This window comes from Sebastes fasciatus, chromosome 3, assembly GCF_043250625.1.
Source record: "Sebastes fasciatus isolate fSebFas1 chromosome 3, fSebFas1.pri, whole genome shotgun sequence".
Taxonomy (NCBI): Eukaryota; Metazoa; Chordata; class Actinopteri; order Perciformes; family Sebastidae; genus Sebastes; species Sebastes fasciatus.
The window spans coordinates 15,928,388-15,952,703 of NC_133797.1; the positions used below are offsets into that span (position 1 = coordinate 15,928,388).

At 38.8% G+C, this 24,316-nt stretch overlaps 1 protein-coding gene across 2 annotated transcripts; it reads left to right on the forward strand.

Annotated features, from left to right (window-relative positions):
• Positions 1 to 1,232: 1,232 nt before the first annotated feature.
• Positions 1,233 to 23,274, forward strand: LOC141764217 (malate dehydrogenase, cytoplasmic-like). 2 transcript variants are annotated; one of them, XM_074629242.1, is made up of 9 exons: positions 1,233 to 1,373; positions 12,538 to 12,636; positions 13,783 to 13,879; positions 16,973 to 17,148; positions 19,956 to 20,078; positions 21,481 to 21,657; positions 21,856 to 21,969; positions 22,529 to 22,618; positions 22,784 to 23,274. In XM_074629242.1, the coding sequence occupies exons 1-9, from the start codon at positions 1,320 to 1,322 to the stop codon at positions 22,904 to 22,906; spliced, it is 1,053 nt and encodes a 350-aa protein (XP_074485343.1). In that variant the 5' UTR covers positions 1,233 to 1,319; the 3' UTR covers positions 22,907 to 23,274. The 2 variants fall into 2 exon arrangements, with proteins under 2 accessions (XP_074485343.1, XP_074485344.1); XM_074629243.1 differs by lacking the exon at positions 1,233 to 1,373 and adding an exon at positions 11,294 to 11,439.
• Positions 23,275 to 24,316: the final 1,042 nt, after the last annotated feature.

A 24,316-nucleotide genomic window follows, 5' to 3' on the forward strand; every position in this document is an offset into this window, starting at 1 on the left:
TTTTTACAATATGGAACCTTTAACTGAATATCTTTTGGTTTTGGGCTGTTGGACGTACAAAACAAGCTATAGAGTATGCCACTGGTTCCCAACCTGGGGGTCCCCACTCCAAACAAGGGTTTGCAAAACCTTGTCGGGGGTCGCAAGGCCTTCTTGATTTTAAGGCAACCTTTATACATTTGGCCTATATCTCAGCATTTCATTCATTTATGTGAAGAAAACTAATTAGTGCCAAGAATGTATGATTCTTAAAACCACTGGAGTAGGCTATATTAGATATTTCATAGCTCCCAGCTGAGTGAAGATATTTTTCCTGGAGATTAATGGATGATGAAAATAATCTTCAGAAGTGGTTGAATTTCACTGAACAGTTATTCTGAGCTCCCTGTGCTAAAAATAAATATATTAAAGAGGAATCTGAGCATGCAGATTTCACTTTGACTCTTCTATTTTGATTATATTGAGGAAAAAAACTCCATAGTCCTGTGTGCGTCTGTGACACATCTCAGCACCAGCACCGCCAGTACTCCTCCTCACTGGTTTTCTCACAGCCCAGTTAGTTACCACTGACTCTGCAGCAGTCCTCGCTGTCCTCATGTGACCCTGAAACAAGCATTGTGAGCTGGAGCAGCCATAATATCCCTGTTCCCCTGCAGTGACGTCACTTACTGCTACACACCAAACTCCTTTGCTTTTTATTATATATAGCCTCCATCATTTCTATTAATTTACACCTGTGATCACACATGAAAAGCTTTAGCAATCCGGTCAGCGGCTATTTACGTCTTCAAGATCTTATTAAGGGACTAGACTGGCTGCAGCAGTGTGTGTTCATGTGTGAGTGTAGGTAGAGGGTGGAGGTGGAGGTGTGTGAGTGAGAAGCCGAGGAAGTCGCACTGCAGCTCGGGTTAAGGTCTCCTCTGGTGCCGCTGCCTGTCTCTCTCTGTCTCTCTGTGGGTGTCTACCTGCCTCTCTCCTCTCTCTCTCTCTCTGTCTCTCTCTGTCTCTCTGTCTCTCTCTGTCTCTCTGTGGGTGTCTACCTGCCTCTCTCCTCTCTCTCTCTCTCTGTCTCTCTCTGTCTCTCTGTCTCTCTGTGGGTGTCTACCTGCCTCTCTCCTCTCTCTCTCTCTGTCTCTCTCTGTCTCTCTGTGGGTGTCTACCTGCCTCTCTCTCTCTCTCTCTCTCTCTCCTCTCTCTCTCTGTCTCTCTCTCTGTCTCTCTGTGTCTCCCGGTAACCGTGTGTCGGTTCGATCCGCCATTTCTGCTCCAGAGGACACTCAGTTTGTCAGTGAAGGACAACACAACACCCCGGTGGGACCATGTTGACTATGCTGACCTCCATGTACCTGGTGGTGCGGGCGTGCTCCTCAGAGGTGAGTTTGAAAAGCAGCCGTTAGACGGACGGAGCTGACCGTTATACACTTGACCGTTACTAACCGTTATAGGATTCCATTAGCCTCCAGACTATAAGTCAGTTGGAAGATGTCTGCGTTAGTTAAAGGTGAGTGTTTGTGTGTTTCATCATCGTTTATTGAACAGATGGGAGACTTAAGGAGAAAACCTCCCCGGTGTTTTTGTACCGTTAGTGTTCAGGTGTGAAGATGGCCGGCGGAAACCCAACACCTCCATGAAGGTGAAGGAGCACCGGCAGGTCTGTTTCTGACCCCGTCATCATTAATTCAGTGAGAGTCGTTCAGACCTGGCTCTGGATGTATATTTGGCAAACTGCCACCGTGAAGCACGCCAGAGTAAACTACAGGACATCCGGTCAGAGCCTTCAAAATAAAAGCCCTAGATTTGAACACTGAATAGTCAAGTCAAGTCAAATGTATTTCTATAGCACATTTAAAACAACATGGGCTGACCAAAGTGCTTTACAGACATAGGCGGAATAAAAACAGGTCAACAGAGCAGACAACAAAATCACACACATCCACAGACCGAGACCAAGATAAAATCCATGAGGAAAAGACTGTTATAATGAGCATTATAAAAGGCCAATTAGTAATCACAATTCAAGTACATTCAAAAGCCAAAGAAAATACTGTGTAGAGGGAGCAGATCTGATGTGGAGAAAAGTAAGTAAGTAAAAGTAAAACTTTATTTATATAGCACATTTTGAAACACAGTTATAAAGTGCTTTACAAAAACATCCATAAAACACACTACTGTAACAGACTCTCCTACACTTGTTCATGGTTTAAAACTATTTAGGCGAAGAAGATGTTTGGTCCTTTTCCAGAAGAGCCACCATTGAGCTGACACATGGGGCTCTGAAGCTGATGAGAGCCAGTCTTATCACAATGGAAACGCAGATCCACGTGGCCTGTGGACACATTGGAATTGCCGTTCCTGACGTCTATCACGCCTGCAAACTGTTTGAAGAACAAGGAGTCACATTTGTCAAGAAGCCAGACGATGGTAAAATGAAAGACTTGGCCTTCATTCAGGACCCTGATGGTTACTGGATTGAGATCCTGAGTCCTAACAACATGTTGTCCATTACCTCCTAAAAACATGAACAAGTGTAGGAGAGTCTGTTACAGTACCAAGCGCAAAGCACATACAGGAAAAAAAATCAAATATTAATCATAAATACAAACAAACGCAACACACTTAAGAACACAGAAAGACAGAGAAAGAGCACTCACTGCTGTACACAGCATCTATTTTTTTTGTATAGAAACTGCTAAAACAGTGCATCATTTACATTAATACCGTATAACTTAACAGTATCAGCATGGCATTGAGTTGGGACACTGACATTTTTAAGTTTGAGCATCGAAAATCGGAGTCTACAAAGAGCACATGAAGGCAGCAATATTACAATTAGCGCACTCCTGCTGCTCAGTGCAGAAAGGGCTATCTTGTCTGTACCTTTTAACATAAAACAGCTTTTGGCTTCCCTATATTAAACACTGATGTCATGTTGTGTTTACTTCAATCAGTTCAAACTACTAAATTGTATAAATAAAATAAAATGAATATAAGATGTATTGTGATGTCTTTGTCAGACATTCCTACAGGCTATAATATATAAGGAATAGGTCTGATTATTTTTTTTTCTCAGGCTCCCTCAAACAATGCTATAACAAAATGTGTAAGAAGAAAAACACGCAGGTAATAATTACAATCCAAGACATAAAACATAAAATAGTGCAGAAGTTAAAATATAGGAATAAAATATATAATATATATATATATATACATATATATATATATATATATATGTATATATATATATAAAATTAAATATAATACTGTGGTAAACTGTTGTCATGGTGATAATATATATTCACTGTAATATAGACAGGATGAATAAATACATATTTATATATGTGTAAACTGCGGTGTGTACAGGTATAAACAGTTAGTAAGAATGACGTTTAAAGCAGCAGTGGGTAGAATTGGAGAATATGATTTAAAAAAGCTATTTTTATAAAACTGTCACCATATCCTGACAGTAGTGCATAAGACAGGTAATCTGAAAAAAAATCATGTGCCTTTGTGTCCTCCGGTGCTCCTAATGGCATCTGCAAGATTTCACAGACCGGAGGAAAACAACCAATCAGAGTCGAGCTGGAGTCTTGCCGTCACTGACCAGCTGTCAATCCCTCACAGACTCCAATCAAACGGTCAAACTAGGCAGTGCTGATTAAATATGAATCAATATTATGTTACCTTTAATGTGTATTTCTCGCCTCAAATGTTTTCAGAAACATCTCGTAGTGAACTGTTTAGCTGTAAAATTAGAACGTTTGTGACCCGGCAGCCATGTTGAGAACAGTTGAGGAAATACCAAGCACCGCCCCCAGCCGGAGCAAACTTTTAAAACTAATTTAATTTAATTTAACTAACTAATCACTCGTTTAAAATTAATTTAAAGTTGTAGTTAATGTTTCTTAAAGTCAGCATCTAGTAATCCCTAGGAATTCAAATGCAAAAATAACATACAACATTGTTTTTTGAGATAGATAAAGACGAGAGTAGATTAGATAAAATAAGAACCAAATTTATGTCTCAAAGATTGCTCAAGAATTACACCATAGAAAAAGGTCCATCTAAGCTAAAAAGTACAAAAAGCATTAATAAAACTATATTAAGGGGTAGAGCAATATAGGCCTATATATAGTGAGCGAAGCAAAGTACCAATCTTAATATGTTATGAAATTCTGTCACGTCTTAAAATAAAGCAATTGCGCTTTTAATTTGAAGGCTGAATTACGGGATGTGTTTCCTGTTTTGCTGCTGCCTTGATGCAGCAGTCCCTGCTGCAGATTATCAGCACCACGGTCAGTTCCAGCCAGCAGCCCAGAACTGCAGCCTGTTTTAGCTTCAGGCAGCTTTACAGAAAATGAACCCAGCAAACTGCACACAGATCCAACATGGCTGCCGGTGTCCTTGATAGGCTGAAGGATGGAGACAAGAGCTCTGATTGTAATTTAAAACCTGACCTTTGCTGAAACTTATACCCTCTCTGAAAGAGCACCCCTCACATCCATCTCCTTCACTTTTATTCTGAGCTCTTTCCTTTAAGGTAGCAGTTTGTTGACAAAAATGTGTGGACACCAGACCAATCCAGCTTTATGTGATAGCTGAACATGAACCTGATGCTACAGCCTCAACTCATCTGCAAGATGTTGGAACCTGGCTGCAGGGTGTTGGACGGGGTTGAGGTCACCCCTTTGTCATTGTCATGTAGAAACAGGAGAGGGTCTTCCCCAAATTGTTGCCACAAAGAACACTTGTCTAAAGTATTATTGAATGCTGTAGCATTAAGGTTTCTCCTCGGGGCCCAAACATGGATGTATTAAAAGAACTGGATACAGCGTTGGAAGCAGGGTCCCGGTCATTCCTATGAGAGTTGCTCATTGGCGCGTGAAGCCTAAATGGCTCGACTTCCGTCTGGTAAAGTATCCGTATCTTGGCGGCTCTTGGGCAACTGGGACATGCGCAGTAGCGTCCGCTCGGTCACATGACTCGGTCACGGGGTCCCAACGTCACGGTCTGGGTCTCACTCACATGAACAGAGGAAGGGAAATAACTCTGGATTCAGCTATTAGTGCATTTTACAACTTTAAAAACGTAATGATTTAAATAAGGGCTATTAGAGCATTCGTAATGGGAAGTTGATTCACCTCAAAAAAATGTATCCGCTGAGTTACAGATGTCTCTTTCCCAATGTAAGTCTATGGGAAAAAGTATTTTTGGGCCCAACGTCATCATGTGACTGACACGGAAGTTACAGTACCGCTGTTTGGCCACTACAAAAGTCTGGATCGTCGACCGGCGCTCTTCCTGGGGATTTGGGCCCAAACCATAGACTGTATATAAAGATGGATGACATGACACCTCCACAAAAACATCTCGATCGCCCCCTGGTGGCTGGCTGCAATATAGGTCATAAATCCCACCCCTTCCATGTTAATGAATGGGACAGTCTAAAAAATCATCAAGTACACATCAAATACATTTTTCCCAAAGATGGTTGCTGTCATTTTAGGAAGTTCTTATCGCACTGACGTATGTTCAACTGTTCATTTTTCTGATAGGTTTGGTTTTAATTAGTTATTTCATGCTATAAAAAGGGGGTGAGACGTCATGATTGACAGCTGTGATTGACAGCTGCTCAGAGTGAAGTAGTCGCGGAGCTGGAGGCTCAGGAATTGTATGAGAGAGGAAATGTAACTTTAACTTTCCATAACTGTCACAAATCTTTGTGTTAGAACATGGGTCAATTTGATATATAATATATATATAATGTGGTGCAAATGATATATAATTTGTTATTTGTTAGATATTATGGTTAGTTGTTGTGTCTTTCTAGCCAAACAGCTACCATGGTGCTAACGTTGCTTGCAGCTAGATGGCTCACGCTAACAAACTGCGGCTGTGCTCGGCTCGTGATTGGCTCGGGTGGGTGTGTGGGTGGGACCTTGATTCCGCGGCTCCAGGCCCCCGATCACTACTACGCAGACTCTGGCTCCAAATGATGTAAAAATCTCAAGATGTTGGCTCCTGTGTCCGGGATATTTTGGCTTCACTTTTGTATAGTGGGAAGATGTGGAGCTGCGTCGTCCATACAGTCTATGGCCCAAAGCAACAAAAAACAGCCCCAGGTGTCCACATACTTTTGGTAATTTCGAAAATATATCACATAATTGGGTCAGTGTTGTCAGTGTTGTATACTTCTGACCTATTTTGACAACATACTAACATAACCCTTAACTCTACTTTGTCCAAAATCCCATTTCAAAAATTATTTTCAATGAAAAGGTACTGCAACTTTATACTTCTACTCCACTACATCTCAGAGACAAATATTGTAGTTTTAACTACATATATACAGTATGACAGCTGGAGATAGAGCTGCAACAATTAATCAATTACTCAATTAATGCCAACTACGAAATTCACGGCAACTATTTTTTACATTATTTATCTATCGATCGATTCATTTGAGTTATGTTTTAAGAAAAAATGGGGAAATTCTCTGATTCTAGCTTCTTAAATATGAATATTTTCTTGAGTTGAGAATATCTTTGAGTTGTGGACAAAACAAGACATTTGAGGATGTCATCTTGGGCTTTGGGAAACACTGATCGACATTTTTCACCATTTTCCGACATTTTATAGACCAAACAACTAATTGATTAATCAAGAAACTAATCAACAATGAAAATCATCATTAGTTGCGGCCCTTGCTGGAGTTGCTAGTTTTCAGATGATTTTATATCATGTGATAGGCTTAGAAATTAAAAAAAAAATTAAAATCAAACTGGTGGTTTGTGACCTTTTTGAGGCGTAAAATTATCCAATATTTCACAAAAAGACAGTCAAAAAGTTCCTTCTTTCCTCTCATCTCACGACCCCTCAGATTTATCTGGTGACCCTTTGGAGGGACCCGACCCCTAGGTTGGGAACCAGTGAACTAAATTAGTTAACTGTATATACAGTAGTTAAAACCAGCTACACCTGGAGCAGCTACACCAATAACATGTTGTTTTAACATTGATGCTTCATCATCAGTATTAATAATCTTATAATGTCGGATTCTTATTTATGTACTTTAACTTAAAGGGAGGGTGCATTACTTTTGTTTTTTTTCAGGTATTTATATCATTCTGTAGCTTCCTAGTGGTGTTCATTTTGTATTAAAATCTGAACATTAAAATTTTGGTTGAAGTATGTATGTTTTATCGTCAAAATACTATTATCCCAAGCCCTTCCAAAAACCTTTTTCCCACTTGACCTGACGTAGGTTTCTGCATGATGACAGTGCTACATACATATACAGTATATATACATACAGTAGCTTAGATGACGGTCAGCACGCTCCCAGTTTGGAGAAGCAGACACGAGTACCAGCAAGAAGCTAAGCAATGTACTGCTGTGGACACCACGTTAGTTCGGATCTGAAATTCACACACTTACACAAACAAACTAACTGATCGATATAGCGGCAGACCAACAACTACTGTGTTCTGCAAGGTAAAATTACTGTTTTTGTGAATGTAGTCTGGTGGCTTTGAAGATCGCAATATAACAGCTTCAGTTCTCCATCGGAAAGGGCTGTCTGACAGCGAGTTAAAGCGATAAATATTCTAAATATAGAGTACACTTAAACTGATATTGATTTTTTTAGGTGGCTAAATTACGTTTCTCTGCTGCTTCCGTCCACAGCCGCATTACCTCGCCATCAGACAGCCCTTTCTGACGGGGAACTGAAGCCAAAATTATTACAAAATTGTCACAAAAACACAAATTTTACCTTGCAGAAGGCGGGAAATACATACAACCCCAATTGAAAAATTCTAACCCTTTCAGTTATTTCCAAATTTAGCACAGCTAACTTTGACTCAGCTGGTACTAGCGTTCACATTATTCATAACCTCATTGATGAGCTTACTTTGGTAACCTATGTCACTGCTTTTCGCAACGGCTGAGTGGGCGTTTCCAATTAAAGAACACAGATGGACCCGCCCTTTAATTAATATTTTCAATGCAGGACTTTTGCTTGAAGGGGACTATTTTTATATTGTTGTTTGTGTATGTTTACTTAAGGATCCCATCAGAGTACTTCTTCCACCACTGGTGATGATGTCAGAACTTTCTGCTGTTCTGCTCTATAAATATCAGCAGATCAGACAGCTCGGCTCAGATTTACCTCCCATGAGGCCGCAGATAACAGGCTGAACAACAACTTAACGAGCTGGCAACTGAACCCAGTGACTTCTTGTAGTCTGGGGGGTGAACTTGACCTCAAGTGACCTTTCACCTTTGACCCCAGTCACCCAGAATAATCCACAGACCTCACTGTGGACTGTGAGCTCTGTGGATTATCCAGAGGAACTGTGACAACAAAAAGTTTTCCATCCACATGAAATTCCATTTGCCTCCATTGTTTTGAGGATATAATAATACCATAACAATTTGCATGGCTAAATATACTTAATGATAATTCAGATGGACAGTTGAAATTAGATTTTTTTAGAAATACTCCAGTTTTGAGTCCAAATTCAGCAAATCCAGCCCCGATAGGAAACTTTCGACAAGCCAGCAAAAAAATGTCTGTGAAATTGGTTGATTATTTAAACATATTTACAATATCTATTCATATATTTTCATATATTCATTTATAATCCCGCTGCAGGAATACCAAATCCCTTTATCATGATTTGATTTAGTATTGTTGCGGAAGAAAGATAAAAATGTAAAGATATTTTGTCTAAGAAGTATCCAAATCAGCCTTCAAAAAATGTTGTGTGTCACATTGAAAGGTAAACTCCTGCTCTATTCCCAGAAAGAATAACAACAATGACTTGACCTTGGTGTCGTCAATGTTAGCTAAAATATATAGTCACATTTTGTTGCAAGGAATTGTTATACATGAGGCCAAGTTAAGTGGGAAAAGTCATACATGCATATACAAAATGCATATAACAGCACTTAGAAATTCATGTATGGAAAAAGCCCATTCCATTTTATGGGACCTTTAAGTCACTTAAAGGATCATTATGTGAAGCTGCTTAGCTCCCTGCAGGCAGCAGAGGAATGTTGCTGGTACACGGTGGTCATCCTTTCCCTGGATAAATATGTCAGGGTTGTGCCTCTAATGGTTCTTAAAACCTGGTGACTCAATTCACACGCTTCTTTAAAGTATAAAATTGTTATCTGAAAACTAACCAGTATTAAAGCTGTCAGATGAATGTAATGGAGTAAAAAGTACAATATTTACCTCTGAGATGTAGTGGATTGGAAGTGTAAAGTAGCATAAAATGAAAATACTCAAGTAAAGTAAAGTACAGTACTTGAGTAAATGCACTTATTCCATAGGTTCCAGGAGCTCTTGATAGGGATCTAGAAGTTCTTGATGGGGTTCAAAGGGCCCTGAGATTTTTTAAGTGGTTCTTGGGGGGGTTCGCTGGTCAGTAAATGGATAGTCCGGGTGTTTTGTAAAAATATTTGTATTCCTTTTTTCCAAACATAGCATAACAAACATAACAAAACATAATACCAGTGCCATAATACAAAAAAAAATGATATCTTACATTTAACATTTAATATGTACATACATATATACACACATCGCTTCCCACTCCCACACAGAGGTCCAGCCTTCTTCCCACCCCTAGAGGTAAAGTTACAGAAAAAATAAAATAAAATAATTTTTAAAGTAATTTAATTAGTTAGTTAGAATTAAAAGTAATACGTACCACAGTAATATAATTCATGGTAGTAAGATAGAAACCTTAAATAAATTAATTAATTAATTAATTTTTTTCTCATAAAGTTACTTTATGAGACTTTATTCTCATAATATTACAACTTTTTTCCCCTAAATTTATGACTTTATTCTCGTAATATTACGTATTTTTTTTTCTTCAAGTTACGACTTTATTCTCATAATATTATAACTTTTTTTCTCGTAAAGTTACGACTTTATTCTCGTAATATTACAACTTTTTTCCCCTAAATTTATGACTTTATTCTCGGAATATTACAACTTTTTTTCTCGTAAAGTTATGACTCTATTCTCGTAAAGTTACGACTTTATTCTCGTAATATAACGACTTTTTTTCTCCTAAATTTATGACTTTATTCTCGTAATATTACGTATTTTTTTCTCCTAAATTTATGACTTTATTCTCGTAATATTACGTATTTTTTTCTCTTCAAGTTACGACTTTATTCTCATAATATTATAACTTTTTTTCTCGTAAAGTTACGACTTTATTCTCGTAATATTACAACTTTTTTCCCCTAAATTTATGACTTTATTCTCGGAATATTACAACTTTTTTTCTCGTAAAGTTATGACTCTATTCTCGTAAAGTTACGACTTTATTCTCGTAATATAACGACTTTTTTTCTCCTAAATTTATGACTTTATTCTCGTAATATTACGTATTTTTTTCTCCTAAATTTATGACTTTATTCTCGTAATATTACGTATTTTTTTCTCTTCAAGTTACGACTTTATTCTCGTAATATAACGACTTTTTTTCTCCTAAATTTATGACTTTATTCTCGTAATATTACGTATTTTTTTCTCTTCAAGTTACGACTTTATTCTCATAATATTATAACTTTTTTTCTCGTAAAGTTACGACTTTATTCTCGTAATATTACAACTTTTTTCCCCTAAATTTATGACTTTATTCTCGTAATATTACAACTTTTTTTCTCGTAAAGTTCTGACTCTATTCTCGTAAAGTTACGACTTTATTCTCGTAATATAACGACTTTTTTTCTCCTAAATTTATGACTTTATTCTCGTAATATTACGACTTTTTCCCCCTAAATCTATGACTTTATTCTCGTAATATTACGACTTTTTTCTCCTAAATTTATGACTTTATTCTCGTAATATTACGACTTTTTTCTCGTAAAGTGACGACTTTATTCTCGTAATATTACGACTTTTTTTCTCGTAAAGTTATGACCTTATTCTTGTAATAAAATGTCAGATTTTTTTTTTCCCTCAATGTGGCCCTAATACTCCGTTGTACTTTACAGTTAAGGAGAAATTGAATAAAAGCAGTAACGGAGGAGAAAAAAAGACAAAGCAGTGTCTCATTCTGTAGGACAAGTGGTGCAATCCCTCTGCCGGCCACGAGGGGTCGCCAAACGGCCTCCTGAGTCTCAGTTAAAAAAAAAAGGTCCCTTTTCATAAAACCCTCTGCCTTATATGGAGTGGGTGGGCGCGGTGACACCGTGCGGTGCATCATGGGAGAATGTGTTCGTTTTGTCCACTCGGCTCGCTTGTAGAACCTGCGGTAGCGTCATAAAACGACTACAAGTCCCGTAAGTGAGTGTGAGACGAGACGTTTCACCGCCTGATACTTCACAATACACGGATAGAGGTGACCCTTCCGTCTAGTCCGACTCTGAGCAGGAGAACAAACATCTAACACATCTCCATCTCTCTCTAACATGGTAAGACCGACCATTAGCTGCTTATTGTCTGATTGTTTAATGATATAATAGGAGTCCTCTATGAAAGCATGCAGTAATAACGGTGTGCTAGATGATGTATTAGTAGTTGACATTGAGAAGAGGGCGGCAGCTTCATTTAACCTTACTTTATGCTAACATGTTTCTTAAATGGAGGTTTTGTATGTGCAGATTTAATGATTTAAAGAATTAAAGTGCACATTTGTCTCATACGCAGTTTGTTGCAACACGCAGATCAAAGATGATTGAATGAAAATATCAAAGATGAGAGGTTAGCATCTTGCAGGCCAGAGTGCAGGCTTGTTTCCTCTGTTTTAATACTGTCTATCTGCTGTACATTCATGCATCTGCCTCCATTTTAATGAGCAGGCTGCAGCGTGGTGTCAGCGTCAGGTTACATCATCGGCCTGTTCTTTTATTCAGTCCAGTGGGTTACATATCCTGATTGGCTGGAGCTGCAGGGAGTTTGCATCACAAATATCGCAATTTAAACGATTCCTTTGCTTGTTAGATAAGTTGCAGCCATGTTAAAATATGATGTACTGACTGTACTGGAAACAACCTTCATTTCGGCTTGTATATAAATCACTCTGCATCATTTACAGTACTTAAATTCTACTGGTTTTTCCATATTTCATTCATTAATTCTGGTAGTGGAGAGCGTTAGAAAGTTGTGTGAATCAATCTTAAAACTGCATCTGCTGCTTAATTTGTGCATGCCGAATTAAAGAGTGACAAAAAATGCTAAAGATAAAGTCCAAAATTAAACTGAATTTCGTATCCAACCTTGTTAGTATGCAAGGTTATTCTTTAATGCACCATTTTGTGAATGGAGTTTGGTTTTAAGTCCTCTCCTCATACAAAGGGCAGAGTTCCACAGGAGGAGGAGGAGGAGAAGGAGGAGGAGTCACTGATAAAGGCCTTGTGAACCAGCAGCCTCATTGTGAGGATTCCATCGGTTAAATATAGATTTTTTTGACATCTGACCAACAATGCATGTTACTGCTGCTTCGTTTCCTCCCCCTGCTGTTTATCTAGGTCAATGACACATATGAACCAAACCTGTTTATGTCTCCACAGCCTGAACCAATCCGTGTTGTGGTGACTGGCGCTGCTGGCCAGATTGCCTACTCCCTGCTGTACAGCATCGCCAAGGGAGATGTGTTCGGGAAGGACCAGGTAAGACAGAGCCTGACCTCTTGATTACATAACCCGCAGCAGCAGAGCCCCATAGCCCCTGAAGCTGATCACTGCCCAGACAGCTGGGCGATGCACTGTGTGCAGCACGACCGTTACATAATGGACTCATCATGAATAATACATGTTTGAATGTGGGCTATGCCATCAGCTTGTTGGAGTCCGGATCAGGGAAATAGTCCAAGTCAGATAACCTCAAGCAGAAGGGAGAATACCATAATATCTTCGGAAATGTTTTGCATTTTAGGTCAGCACGTTATGTTCTACTTCTGCTTTTGGCCCATAGGAAGTATCATGATAAGGATCAGACTCAGCTAGTGATGTGAAACTTTGTACCAATATTTATCAGCAGCCATTGAGCATTTTTTATTTCTAGTAGCTTTTGCACCATCCTTGGAAATCCTGAAATGTTCCCTTATGGATGTAATGCATGCCGAATTAAAGAGTGTCATCATGTACTTCAGAAAAACTCTTAAATTTAACTTAATGTAGTGTCCACTATTGCCAAAATGCAGGGTCAATCTACCTTTCAAGATTTCTTCAATGGGGTTTGGTGATAGATCCTCTTATTATCTTCTGAGCAATGTTTTTACCATTGATGAAAATTCTGGAAATGTTGTGGAATTTATACACCGGTTTTCCGAATTGTATCATTCCATTCAATATGTGGTAAAGTTATTAAAATTACAATACAAATACTACTATATTCTTAGATTGAAAGATTATAATAAAAATCAGGAGGCTTATGAGTCGTCGGAGGGGTCAAAATTCTCATTTCATTAATAAAAGTTGTCTTTAAATTACACCATTGAAATACATTCATGAAAAATTGATATGGAAGTAATAAAAAAGTTGTAGAACTTTTATAAGAAAAATGTGGGAAAACTTCCATAGGATCTGTAATGTCTGCTGGAAGTGCTCGGTCACCATTTTGGAAGTTGGGAAAAACCTTTTTAGAAAATGTTAGAATTGAGGTTTTCCTAATGAGACACGGTCAGAAATGATCTGCTACTTGTTTCCGTGTGCTGACAGTTATGTGTGCTTTTCCTCTATGCTTACTTAAACATTTCATGTATTGTTTTGTGGATTTTCAGGTAATATCTTTATGTTGTCCCTCTTGTTTCTCAGCCAATCATCTTGGTCCTGCTGGACATCCCCCCCATGCTGCCAGTGCTGGACGGAGTCGTCATGGAGCTGCAGGACTGCGCCCTCCCACTGCTGAGAGGTGAGCCAACAGTGTGTGTTACAGTGCATTTGAACCAAAACACTAATCTAGCCTTTTTAATAAAAAGGTTTTCTAAACCTTTTAATGTCGAAGGTTTTACCTGTTTTTCTGAAGTCCCACTGAAGGAAAGACAAATATTTGGTCTTTTCTCCACACTTTTCTTCTTATCATGGCGGGCAAATATGTGTTATCATCATGAGACACTAAAGCACAACACAAACTGAATTGGATTCATTTGCAGATCGTCAATATATTTTTCTAACTGTTTTTGTCATGAGCACTTTCACACGGAACGGGAATAGTACGCGGCAAAAAAGCAGCATACTTTTTTATTCGGAACAAGGTTGATTTTTCTGAGAGTTCTCACCGCGAATAAGGATTGTAAAAACACCAACATGAAGGCTCCGTAGTCCGAACCAAGACAGCAACTTTTCTTACTCCGTTCAACCTTGACAAAGGCAGAGCATACCAGATCCACCCCTTCTGTTCTTACCTTTCAAAATAAAAGGCCTAGACATATAATATTCAAAGTTGAGTATTTTGCATTTTCGTGTCCTTTTATTCGTCATGCCCCCGGTGTGTAAAGGCCTTGAGTAGTGAAGGTACAGTAAGTAGGATGTGCTGATATTAATATTAATATATTTTTAAAAACTAGTAAAATGGTACCTAGAGTTGAGGTACCGATGGGTACAGCTGTTACACTAACATTATCAGCCTCAAGGAGCCTGTATCAGTCAAACCTACAGCAGCTCATTGTGCTGCTCTTGTTCCATCTGGAGTGCACAATGTGTGTTATTTGTCCTTCATGACCTCCCCTCTGTGCTGCTGCAGTGGGGAGGAGGAGGAGGAGTAAGGAGTGTCTAGAATAAGGCCTGTGGTTGGCTGGTGGTTAAGACAGTGCAGTAGCAAATCAGATCAGTGGTGGGACAACAACGAACCCTGACTGAAGTCCAGTCTGATAACAGCAGTTTTACTTCTAATAACGAGACACCAAACGCATCTTATCATCAGTATCAGACGAAGTGGCAGGAATTTATCTAAAATAAACTGAGATTAAATAAAGTGTGTGATGGTCTGAGGTTGTTAAATAACAGCGGGAAAGTGAACTTAGACAGAGAACAAATTAATGAAAGTTGTGCATAAAGTCGAGGCAGAGTAAGTGAGAAATGTGTAAAAACATTGGGATACAGGCCATAAACAATAAACGTCACAGTAGAAGAATACGTACAGAGAAGGTTGACGTACGCAGATGTTGTCGAAAAAATCAATACATTTACCTTATCGTTATCAATATGCTCCTATAACCTCCTGTTATCTCTACAGAACAGGTACAATAGTTCAGCAGGTTGTTAATGAATGTCAATCAATAATAAGTATCAGAGTAAAATGATTTAAGTCTGTGAATAAGAAATTCTCCTTTAAAGTTTGAATATTCTTTCAGTTGAAGAATGAAATTCCAAAATCTGAAATTCAGCAATAGCTTAAAGGAAAATAAAAATCATAATTCTGCATCAATCAACTATTTTTAGAGCTGATGATGAAGATACAGCACGGCTTTATCAGCGAGCTGCTTTACTATGATGTTAGTTATCTGTGAAATGTAGCTATTAATGAACATAAAGATACATTTACAGCTGAAACCCAGTCAGTCCTCACTAATAGTTGCCTTTGTCAGGACTCCTAATTTTCATGTTTAATTTACATATAAAATATTACCACTAATACAAAATATAAAAAATATATAATATAATATAAAAGTATTACTTTTATTTGTTCCATCCCAGAACCATATGTTGTTGCCATACTAGTGCTGATACAGTTCCTGAGTTTCAGTACTTTTAATACTTTTTTCAATACACAACTTTGAGAAATGTTCTCAAATGTTACAGCAGCCATACAAGAACTTTGCCTAAATAAGATCTGTCTAAGATAAGTCTAAACTGGCACAATTTTGATTGAAATCGGTAAATATCTGTTCAAAGATTCTGGATCTGACCAGACGCTCAATGCCAACTTTCATTAAAGAAAAGTGAAGAAATTTGCGATACTTGGTGCTAAATACACATTTCAGTTCCAACTACACACACACACACTGCCCCGCCGACACTGGCTCTCCCCCTCTTTCATACACTCTAAATACCACCCCCTACTGTATCCCTCTCTCTCCCTCTGATACCTGATTGTTTGCACTCCGGCAATATTTGCACTATCTGTTTATATCATGTTTATTTTTGTTTAGAGCTTATTTTGTATATTGGTAGAATTTCAAATTTTCTTTTATTCTAACGTTTTTATCTATTCTTTTGTTATTATACTGTTTGACTTGCACCAACATAACCAAAGCAAATTTCTAGTGTAAATCTCTTACACCTGGCAATAAACACAATTCTGATTCTGATTCTAAAAAGTATTTACGTTCAATACCGGGCTTTTTTGTTTTGTACTGAAATATTTTGTCTTTTTTTTTGTTTGTTTGTCTATTTGTTGTTCAAAGTTAAAAACAATTTGCTGCAGACCTGCACAGATTTTTTGCACATTTACACTAATAATAATACTAACTAGAATAGCACTCGGAGAGCGCAGACCTCCGCCAAGGTGCCAGAGTAGGATTGCCCCCCCTCTCCGTTCAGCTTGCGCCATCATCCACGTGTATGTTTGTTTATGTTAAGAACAGCTGTACGTACCGGAGCATCGTAAAACACTTCATTCAAACTGGACAGAAACAAAATAAAACTCAACTAAACTGTCGTCGTTACTCTTTCCAACAATCACCAAGTGTGCTTTGGTCCAACTCAACTCTAATTTCACAGAGTTTAATGTAAAAAAAAAAAAACGCAGAATGTAATGGATTGTTCATTTTGCCACACCCCACCGCTCCAAAATAATTCATTCAAATCCAGCCCGGACTTTTGGAGTAATCCTTCTAACAGACAAACAACAAAACAACAAAACAACAAAACAACAAACCAACAAACCAACACCGGTGAAAACATAACCTCCTTCCTAGGCCTTCCGCCTTGGCGGAGGTATTAATACTAATGTGCATTGAGACTGTGACTCCATGCTGAACACGTCCCTCTTCTCCCCCCACAGAGGTGATCCCCACTGACAAGGTGGAGGTTGGCTTCAAGGACCTCGACGCCGCCATCTTGGTGGGCTCCATGCCCAGGAAGGAGGGGATGGAGAGGAAGGACCTGCTGAAGGCCAACGTGGCCATCTTCAAGACTCAGGGCGCCGCCCTCGACAAGTTCGCCAAGAAGACTGTCAAGGTGACATTTCAATCCTCGATTTTATTATATTTAATGTCATTTTGTAGACCCTTTTACAGCCGCCGACATCGTCAAAAATATGAGCGAGCATGTTGGCAATGGAAGTGGCGTTTTGCCCCAGCCATCCAGACGAGTTGGCAAGTTTTAAACATTGAATCAAAACTGTTACTAGCATCAAAATGTCCTATTGTTGCGTGTTTGGTTGTGAGAATTGATATTGCAACAGCGGACTCGAGTTCTACAGAATTCCGACAGGATCAAAACCGTTTGAGAGCAACAGGTGTTTCAGTTCAACAAGTGACCGTGTTAACCGGTGACTTTCAGCTGAATGCGTCCATGGTTGCTCGTAGTAACTTACACAGAGATGAGTATGTATTTAAAATTGATTGAAGGTTTTTATTGGGACACCTACATGTTCAGCTGCCATCACTATGAGCAACCACGTTGCATTCTGCTAAGAGTCCTCAGTTAACACAGTCACTGGTTAAATCAAAACACCGGCAGCGTCTATGGCTGCAAGAGAGACAGGACACAATCAAAACTGCTTATGTTTGTAGCGCCCATTTAAAAACTCAATAAACTAAAAATTCCGAGTCTGTCATGGAATTTGACGTTCTGTACATGACCACAGATCAGCATCTAGTGACTTGTATTCTCGTAATTTGTTGCTGGTGTAATGTTACAAACTAGGTTTCTCCACCAAATACGTGTTATATATCTGGCCACTGAATATTGGGCCACTTGCTAACGTCTTCTACCCACTCAGTAATGGCACACGGATCTGGAAAGTCAGTTTGTTTAGGGTGCATTCGCAATCTTTGGTGGTTAATGGTCTTGCATAGCTTGCAAGCTATTGCACTATTGCCAAACTGCGTGCGCACACTTGCGTATGTCATCATTGTTTGCAAACTGTAAAATGGTCTTTTGATTGATGAAGTTGGCCCACAGGCTCATGCTCCACTCAGCGTGGATCTGTCAGTTGTGCTGGAGGGGTATTGCACTTTGCCTCAGGGCTTTCTGAGAGTTTTAGTTGTACTGTTGAAACACACAAGGAAATGAAAGTGCCTATCCAGCATCTCTTGTCCACAGAGAAAAATCTTTCCTTTAACAAAGCTGTCACGTTAACTCTTACAGCAGGTTTGTGTTTCTGCAAAGCTCTAATCTGGAAAAAGAACAGCAGGCCCATAATGACCCAAAGTCCACTATGAGGCCCAGCGTCAGTGTGACGAAAGAGGTTGAGTCTCTACTGATGTCAAAGTTCAAACCTCCACATGCAGGGAAACTGTGGAGAAAAGAAAACAGCCTGATGTTTGAACCCTGTGAGGACTTTCAATTGATTTTACACCATGTGAAAGAAAAGCAGCTGTACCAAGGATGTTTTGTCTGGAGATAATAAAACAGGAACTAATAAAACAGATCTCAGTGGGCTGTAAAAACTCTCCCGACTTTACTTCCTACAGTTGTAGGTCTGGTTCACTAGTTTCTAGCTTTCATTACTCAACACCGTGATAATCAGAGATGGGTTTCAAAAAAGGAAAATGTTAATTGGTATAAATTGCATCAGTGTTGTTGGGTGAAAATTTTACGAAAGTTTAACAGTTTTTTCTTCAGATTCATAACATGCATTTTTAGTATATCTGATTACATTTTGTATTGCTTTTCAATGAGAACATTTTTAGTTGGTCAACCTCCAGGTTTTCTTGTGGTTTATTTGCATTTGAACAAGGAACTCACAAATCCTTTTATATATATATATTCAGATTCTCTCAATTATAACAGATCATATGTACAAAAGAGCAACTAGTCAATATAATTTAGTCACTCTTTTTCTGAGATTAAATTCACTATAAAAAGAGTGTTATGATGATTCCTAAAACCAAAGAGGATCAGTATCAAGATTTTCTTTTCATTTCTTATTTTAGACCAAGCGCGGTGGTGAACAAAGTAAGATATTTGAGTCACATCATCAGGAATGTGACGTGATGATGACGTTGTGCAGCGCCAGTGTTGCAAACTGTACGCACAAGCCAATATGCTGTCACGTAAATTTAATTTGTGTAGAGATGATGTTAAAACAAACCTCTTTAGAGCCTATACTGTGCTCCACTCCATACAGCACACTTGAGGTGCAGTTTCAGTAAAGCAAAAACAAAAAAGCTTGAAGTTGCATTTAATGATGCATTCACAATCTTGCTCAAGCTCCGAGGATGGACAAGTGCAAGTCATATGTTTTACAAATTTATGTGTTGATTGATTAAAAAAAATTAATGATTGATGGCCTTAACTTAGCCAACACAAAGTGCCACAAGGTATTCCTCTTGTTTTTGGAAACATTGGATCTCTGTGGACTTGTGAACTGCAATGATTATGTCTCTGTGTTGTTGTTGTTGTTGTTGTTGTTGTCCTCTTATTGTATTGTATTGTATTTATTATTTTCATTTAATATGGACCTATGTGTCTGAAGTAAAGCTGAATTCATATTCAACCTCACATCCACAACTAACAGTAGTTACAACCCTCAACCCAACTCTATTTATCTAGTTGGCCTCAGAGGTGGCTGAAGTGATTGTTTATATCTGCATAATATCTCAGATGTTGATGATCAGATTTAGGATGCATCAAAATTACACTTAACGCTATGGTTCTGTTTTTCATTTGTTCAGTTGCCTGTGTGTAACACGAAACCCCTCAGAATTTGTGGAGATGATGTTTCATATTCTTTTATTTCACTGTCTTGATTCCATATTTTGCCCACCTGTGTGACACCGTCAGTCTGATGGAGGTGTTGTGATTTGAATGTTTTTCAGGTTTTGGTAGTTGGAAACCCAGCAAACACAAACTGTCTGATCGCCTCCAAGTCTGCTCCATCCATCCCCAAAGAGAACTTCTCCTGCCTGACCCGACTGGACCACAACAGAGCCAGTTCCCAGGTACACACAAACACACACACACACACACACACACAAACGTACAAATAACATGTACTGTACCTCCAGCAGCCCTTTGAAAAAGTGACAACCAGACAAAATGTCCTCAGTCTCAAGGTCTTAAACTCAAACTGGTCCTCACGTGTACAAGAGTTGATATCAGTTCTAGCTTCTGTCAGCAATACGGATTTTTTTCAAGGCTAAAATCCCAAACCAAAAAGCAACACGTAACATTTTTGAGAAAAACAGAAAAAACTGTTTGATTTTCCCCATTTTTGGAACTCAATACAGCAGACGTTGTGAAGTCATGAATGTCAGTAGTAATATCCAACATATTCATGAATTCGGGCACATTTTATTAACAACAAAATATAAGGTTATTGTACCGGCCAGCACCGCTGCCTTCGCCAGACAACAGCGGAGTACAGAGCTTCAGAGAGCCGGCGATGAGAGAAAGCGAGCAGGCGGGTGCGTTGGTGTCAGCTCACCGACACATCTCCGACAGTATTATAATAATGCAATTTGTGTGCCTAGTCTGATAGTCTGTAGATATGTAGCCTATAGATAAGATATATTTTAATAAAATACAGTTGTACCGACAGGATGCAGTAGAGCACAGAGCCCGTTTCCATGCTGCGAGGCAGACAAGCACTCACATCTGCCTGTCTTTTCATGTGAGGAGCGCAGTGATCCCGCAGATCCCAGCGGGTTGTCGGCCGTGAAGGTGGTCCTTAATGTGGCCCAGGAAACATTTGCGTGCACACTGCTAAAAGAATGTGGCCATATGTGGCCCAGACCACCTCTGAATGTGGTCTGAAAGATCCGATCTCAACGCTTCTTGAGTGCGTTCACACATGTACTTAAAGCTGTCCACTTGTGATCCGATAAAATAGCTTTTTGGCTTATTCTGGCATTTTTTATACCATGTTTATTTATTCATTTGCACTGTCCTTTCTCAAATAAAGAAAAAATATGATTAACAAATTCAATATATGAGGAAACCCTCACTTAAAGTAAAAGGTTTTCCTGAAAATGTCAGAAACTGGTTTATTGCCAAGTAACTTTTTACATAGAAGGAATTTGCCTTGGTATTGTCGTGCATAATAATAATAATAATAATAATAATGGTCACAATGAATATAGTAAGGGAAAATAAAAATAAAGTCAAGAGTCATGAATATAAAAAAATAATTTTACAATAAAAAAAAACATGTTTTGAAGTGAAAAGAGCTGTACAGTGTTTAAAACAAAGACAATGGAATGTGCAAGATATTGACTCGATTAATATTTATTTACATTAATAATTGTTTTCCTCTGAGGTCATATAGTTGCATGACATTTTCTTTATTTCAATTGAACAGAATTATTGAGTGACGCTACTGCTGTGTCTGTCCCTCGCCTGCAGGTGGCGATGCGTTGCGGCGTGTCCGCTGACAAAGTGAAGAACGTCATTATCTGGGGCAACCACTCCTCCACCCAGTACCCCGACGTCACCCACGCCAAGGTCAACGTCCAAGGCAAAGAGATGGACGCCTACGATGCCGTCAAGGACGAAACATGGCTCAGAGGAGACTTCATCTCTGTGAGTGCTCGCTGTTTCTCCTTTGACTTGAATCTGAAGTGAAACAGAGGAAGAGCTGCAATTCTTTAATTTTTAGGGTCATTTTTACTTTGAGACCGCATATTGTTTTGTTTTTTCCATGTCTCGATCTTCCAGCTTGTTTTCCTTCCGGTTTGATAGTTTCTGTCCTCTTCTCAAACCTTCATCTTCCTCCTGCAGACAGTGCAGCTGCGCGGCGCAGCCGTCATCAAAGCCAGGAAGCTGTCCAGCGCCATGTCTGCTGCTAAGGCCATCTGTGACCACATGAGGGACATCTGGTTTGGCACCAAGGAGGTCAGTGTGAACCGAGAGGCAAGATGATAATGAAGAGGATAAAGTATATAGTCTTTATCCGTCTGTTCTCACTTTTTACTGAAGCTTTATTAGAAAAAACAATATCCATGTCAGAGATGGTATTTTTTATTGCTGCAGCAGGTGTTTTTGCAGCACTGTGACCACATTTTTCCTTTTATTCAGACTGACAGATTTTTCGTTTTCTTTTGGTCTTTACTAGAAGTTACTTTACATTTCTGCAGGCAATCTTTTTGTAACTTTGTTTGGGGTAACTTTGTCGAGATATCAATATTTTGTGTTGAAGATGCCTGTTTCGTTCAGATCTTCTATTTCAATGCCAAACAATGACATTTCTGGGTGGAAACGTATGAAACTGGATTTGGAGCATGATGGGACATTAAGACAAGATGCTGAAACCAGGCTTTTTTTTTAAAGAAACCAGATGACTTCAGCCTGATCAAAGTTGCAAAAGAAATCAGCAAACTTTCCCCCAATAAACCTCAAAGGAATTAAGTACAAAATTCAGACTGACTGAAGTTGTTGTGTTTCCTGCCGACAGGGTGAATTCATCTCCATGGGCGTGTACGCTGCCGGAAACTCCTACGGCATCCCAGAGGACCTCATCTACTCCTTCCCCATCCAGCTCAAGGTGAGTCCTTCCTATCAGCCGCCACATCATAGGCGCCGATGTCACAATGACATCATGTTTGACGGTGCTGTACTTAAAAAAACAAAAGCCCATACAGCAATTGGACAAAATACCACAAAATGAAAAAGCTCAACCTCTGACCTTTCCTTCTGTCGTCCCCCACAGAACAAGACCTGGAAAATGGTCGATGGACTCCCCATCAACGACTTCTCTCGCGCCAAGATGGACGCCACAGCCGCCGAGCTGGTGGAAGAGCGAGACACCGCCCTGGACTTCCTGTCCCAGTGACTGTCGACCCCTGCTGGCCAACAGCAGCAACAGCACTTAGGTCCCCTGAAGGCTCGCTGCTCGCGGCTCTGAAGAAGAAGAAGAAACCTTCCACTCTTATTAACCGTCCCAGCTGGCGCCCGTGTGTCACCTCTCTCTCTCTCTGTGTGTGTGTGTGTGTGTGTGTCAGTGTGTGTGTGCGTGTCACTAGGCCACTTTCTCAGGTTTTCAGAAAACCTGTTTAACGACCACAACCTGGCCTCCTCCGTCTGCAAGACACCGAGAGAATGTCTCTGTTGGTAGATGATGACACACACTAGCTGCCCAGAAATTGTAACGGAACAAGTTATCTCCAATAAAACAACAAAGAAACTGACCAACTAAAAAAACAGTTCTTGTTTATTCTTCTTTGATGTTCAAAAGTCTCATTATAGTACATTACAGGCACTTATCACAGGTGTTCTTGTATTGGACGTCACAATGAAAATTATATTTTTATTTTGAATTCTACAGAGGGCTTTAAAACATGCAGGTTTTTTTTAGTTTTTTTTTTTTTAAACTCTTTATTCGATTTTTAGATTTTCAAGAAACAAACAGTACATAACTATATCAGCATACAAACATAAACAAAACAAAGAAAAAAACTAAATAAGAATACATTAACAAATAAAATAAATAAGTAAAATGTTAATATATATACAATAACATTTTATATAAAAGTGTTTACAACATGCAGGATTTTCCTCAAATAGTGGAGCAGTTGCCCTTCACCATCATACCCTTCTGTAACACCACCCAAACCATTGCCTAAATACAGTCTGAAATACATATTCTTATGCAGATTTAGCATACAATATAAAGACTACAGTATGTTGGTTTATTGACACATTTTGGCACCATCTCACCCAGGAACTCTAATCCCAAACATTAAGAAAAATGTACCATTATGTGAGTAAATGTGTAAGAGTTGTTCACCCATATACAGTATAAAAGAGATTATCAGATTCTCAGTTTTACATTGAGCTCCAAATTGTTCATCAGAGGCTCATTCAACCTTTTCAACATCTTATAATGTAGGGAAAGTATTTTTTTTAAATATAAAAAAGAAGATTAAAATATGCGAAAATTGTATATATAAAAAAGAAACAGAACTTACAGTGCAATTCAAAATATGAATAAATAGCTCCTAATTTAACTTAATAAAAGGCAAACATGTTTTAAGCCTCAAATTAAAATGGAGACAGTTGGAACAGTTTTCTGGGAGTTTTGTACGTAGAAACTGGAAGCTCCTTTACCATGTTTTGTTTTGGGCTTAAAAGAAGTAGACATGGACTCGACATGAGGTTGAACTATTAAAGTGCATATACAGCGGGTAAAATAAGTATTGAACACGTCACCATTTTTCTCAGTAAATATATTTCCAACGGTGCT

What these genes read in the sequence shown, in the direction of transcription:
- LOC141764217 (XM_074629242.1), top strand. Translation starts at nt 1,320, where the DNA reads ATGTTGACTATGCTGACCTCCATGTACCTGGTGGTGCGGGCGTGCTCC. An exon ending in CGCCCTCCCACTGCTGAGAG is followed by an intron (nt 13,880 to 16,972) that starts GTGAGCCAACAG and finishes CTCCCCCCACAG; the next exon opens with AGGTGATCCCCACTGACAAG. An exon ending in TCAGAGGAGACTTCATCTCT is followed by an intron (nt 21,658 to 21,855) that starts GTGAGTGCTCGC and finishes TTCCTCCTGCAG; the next exon opens with ACAGTGCAGCTGCGCGGCGC.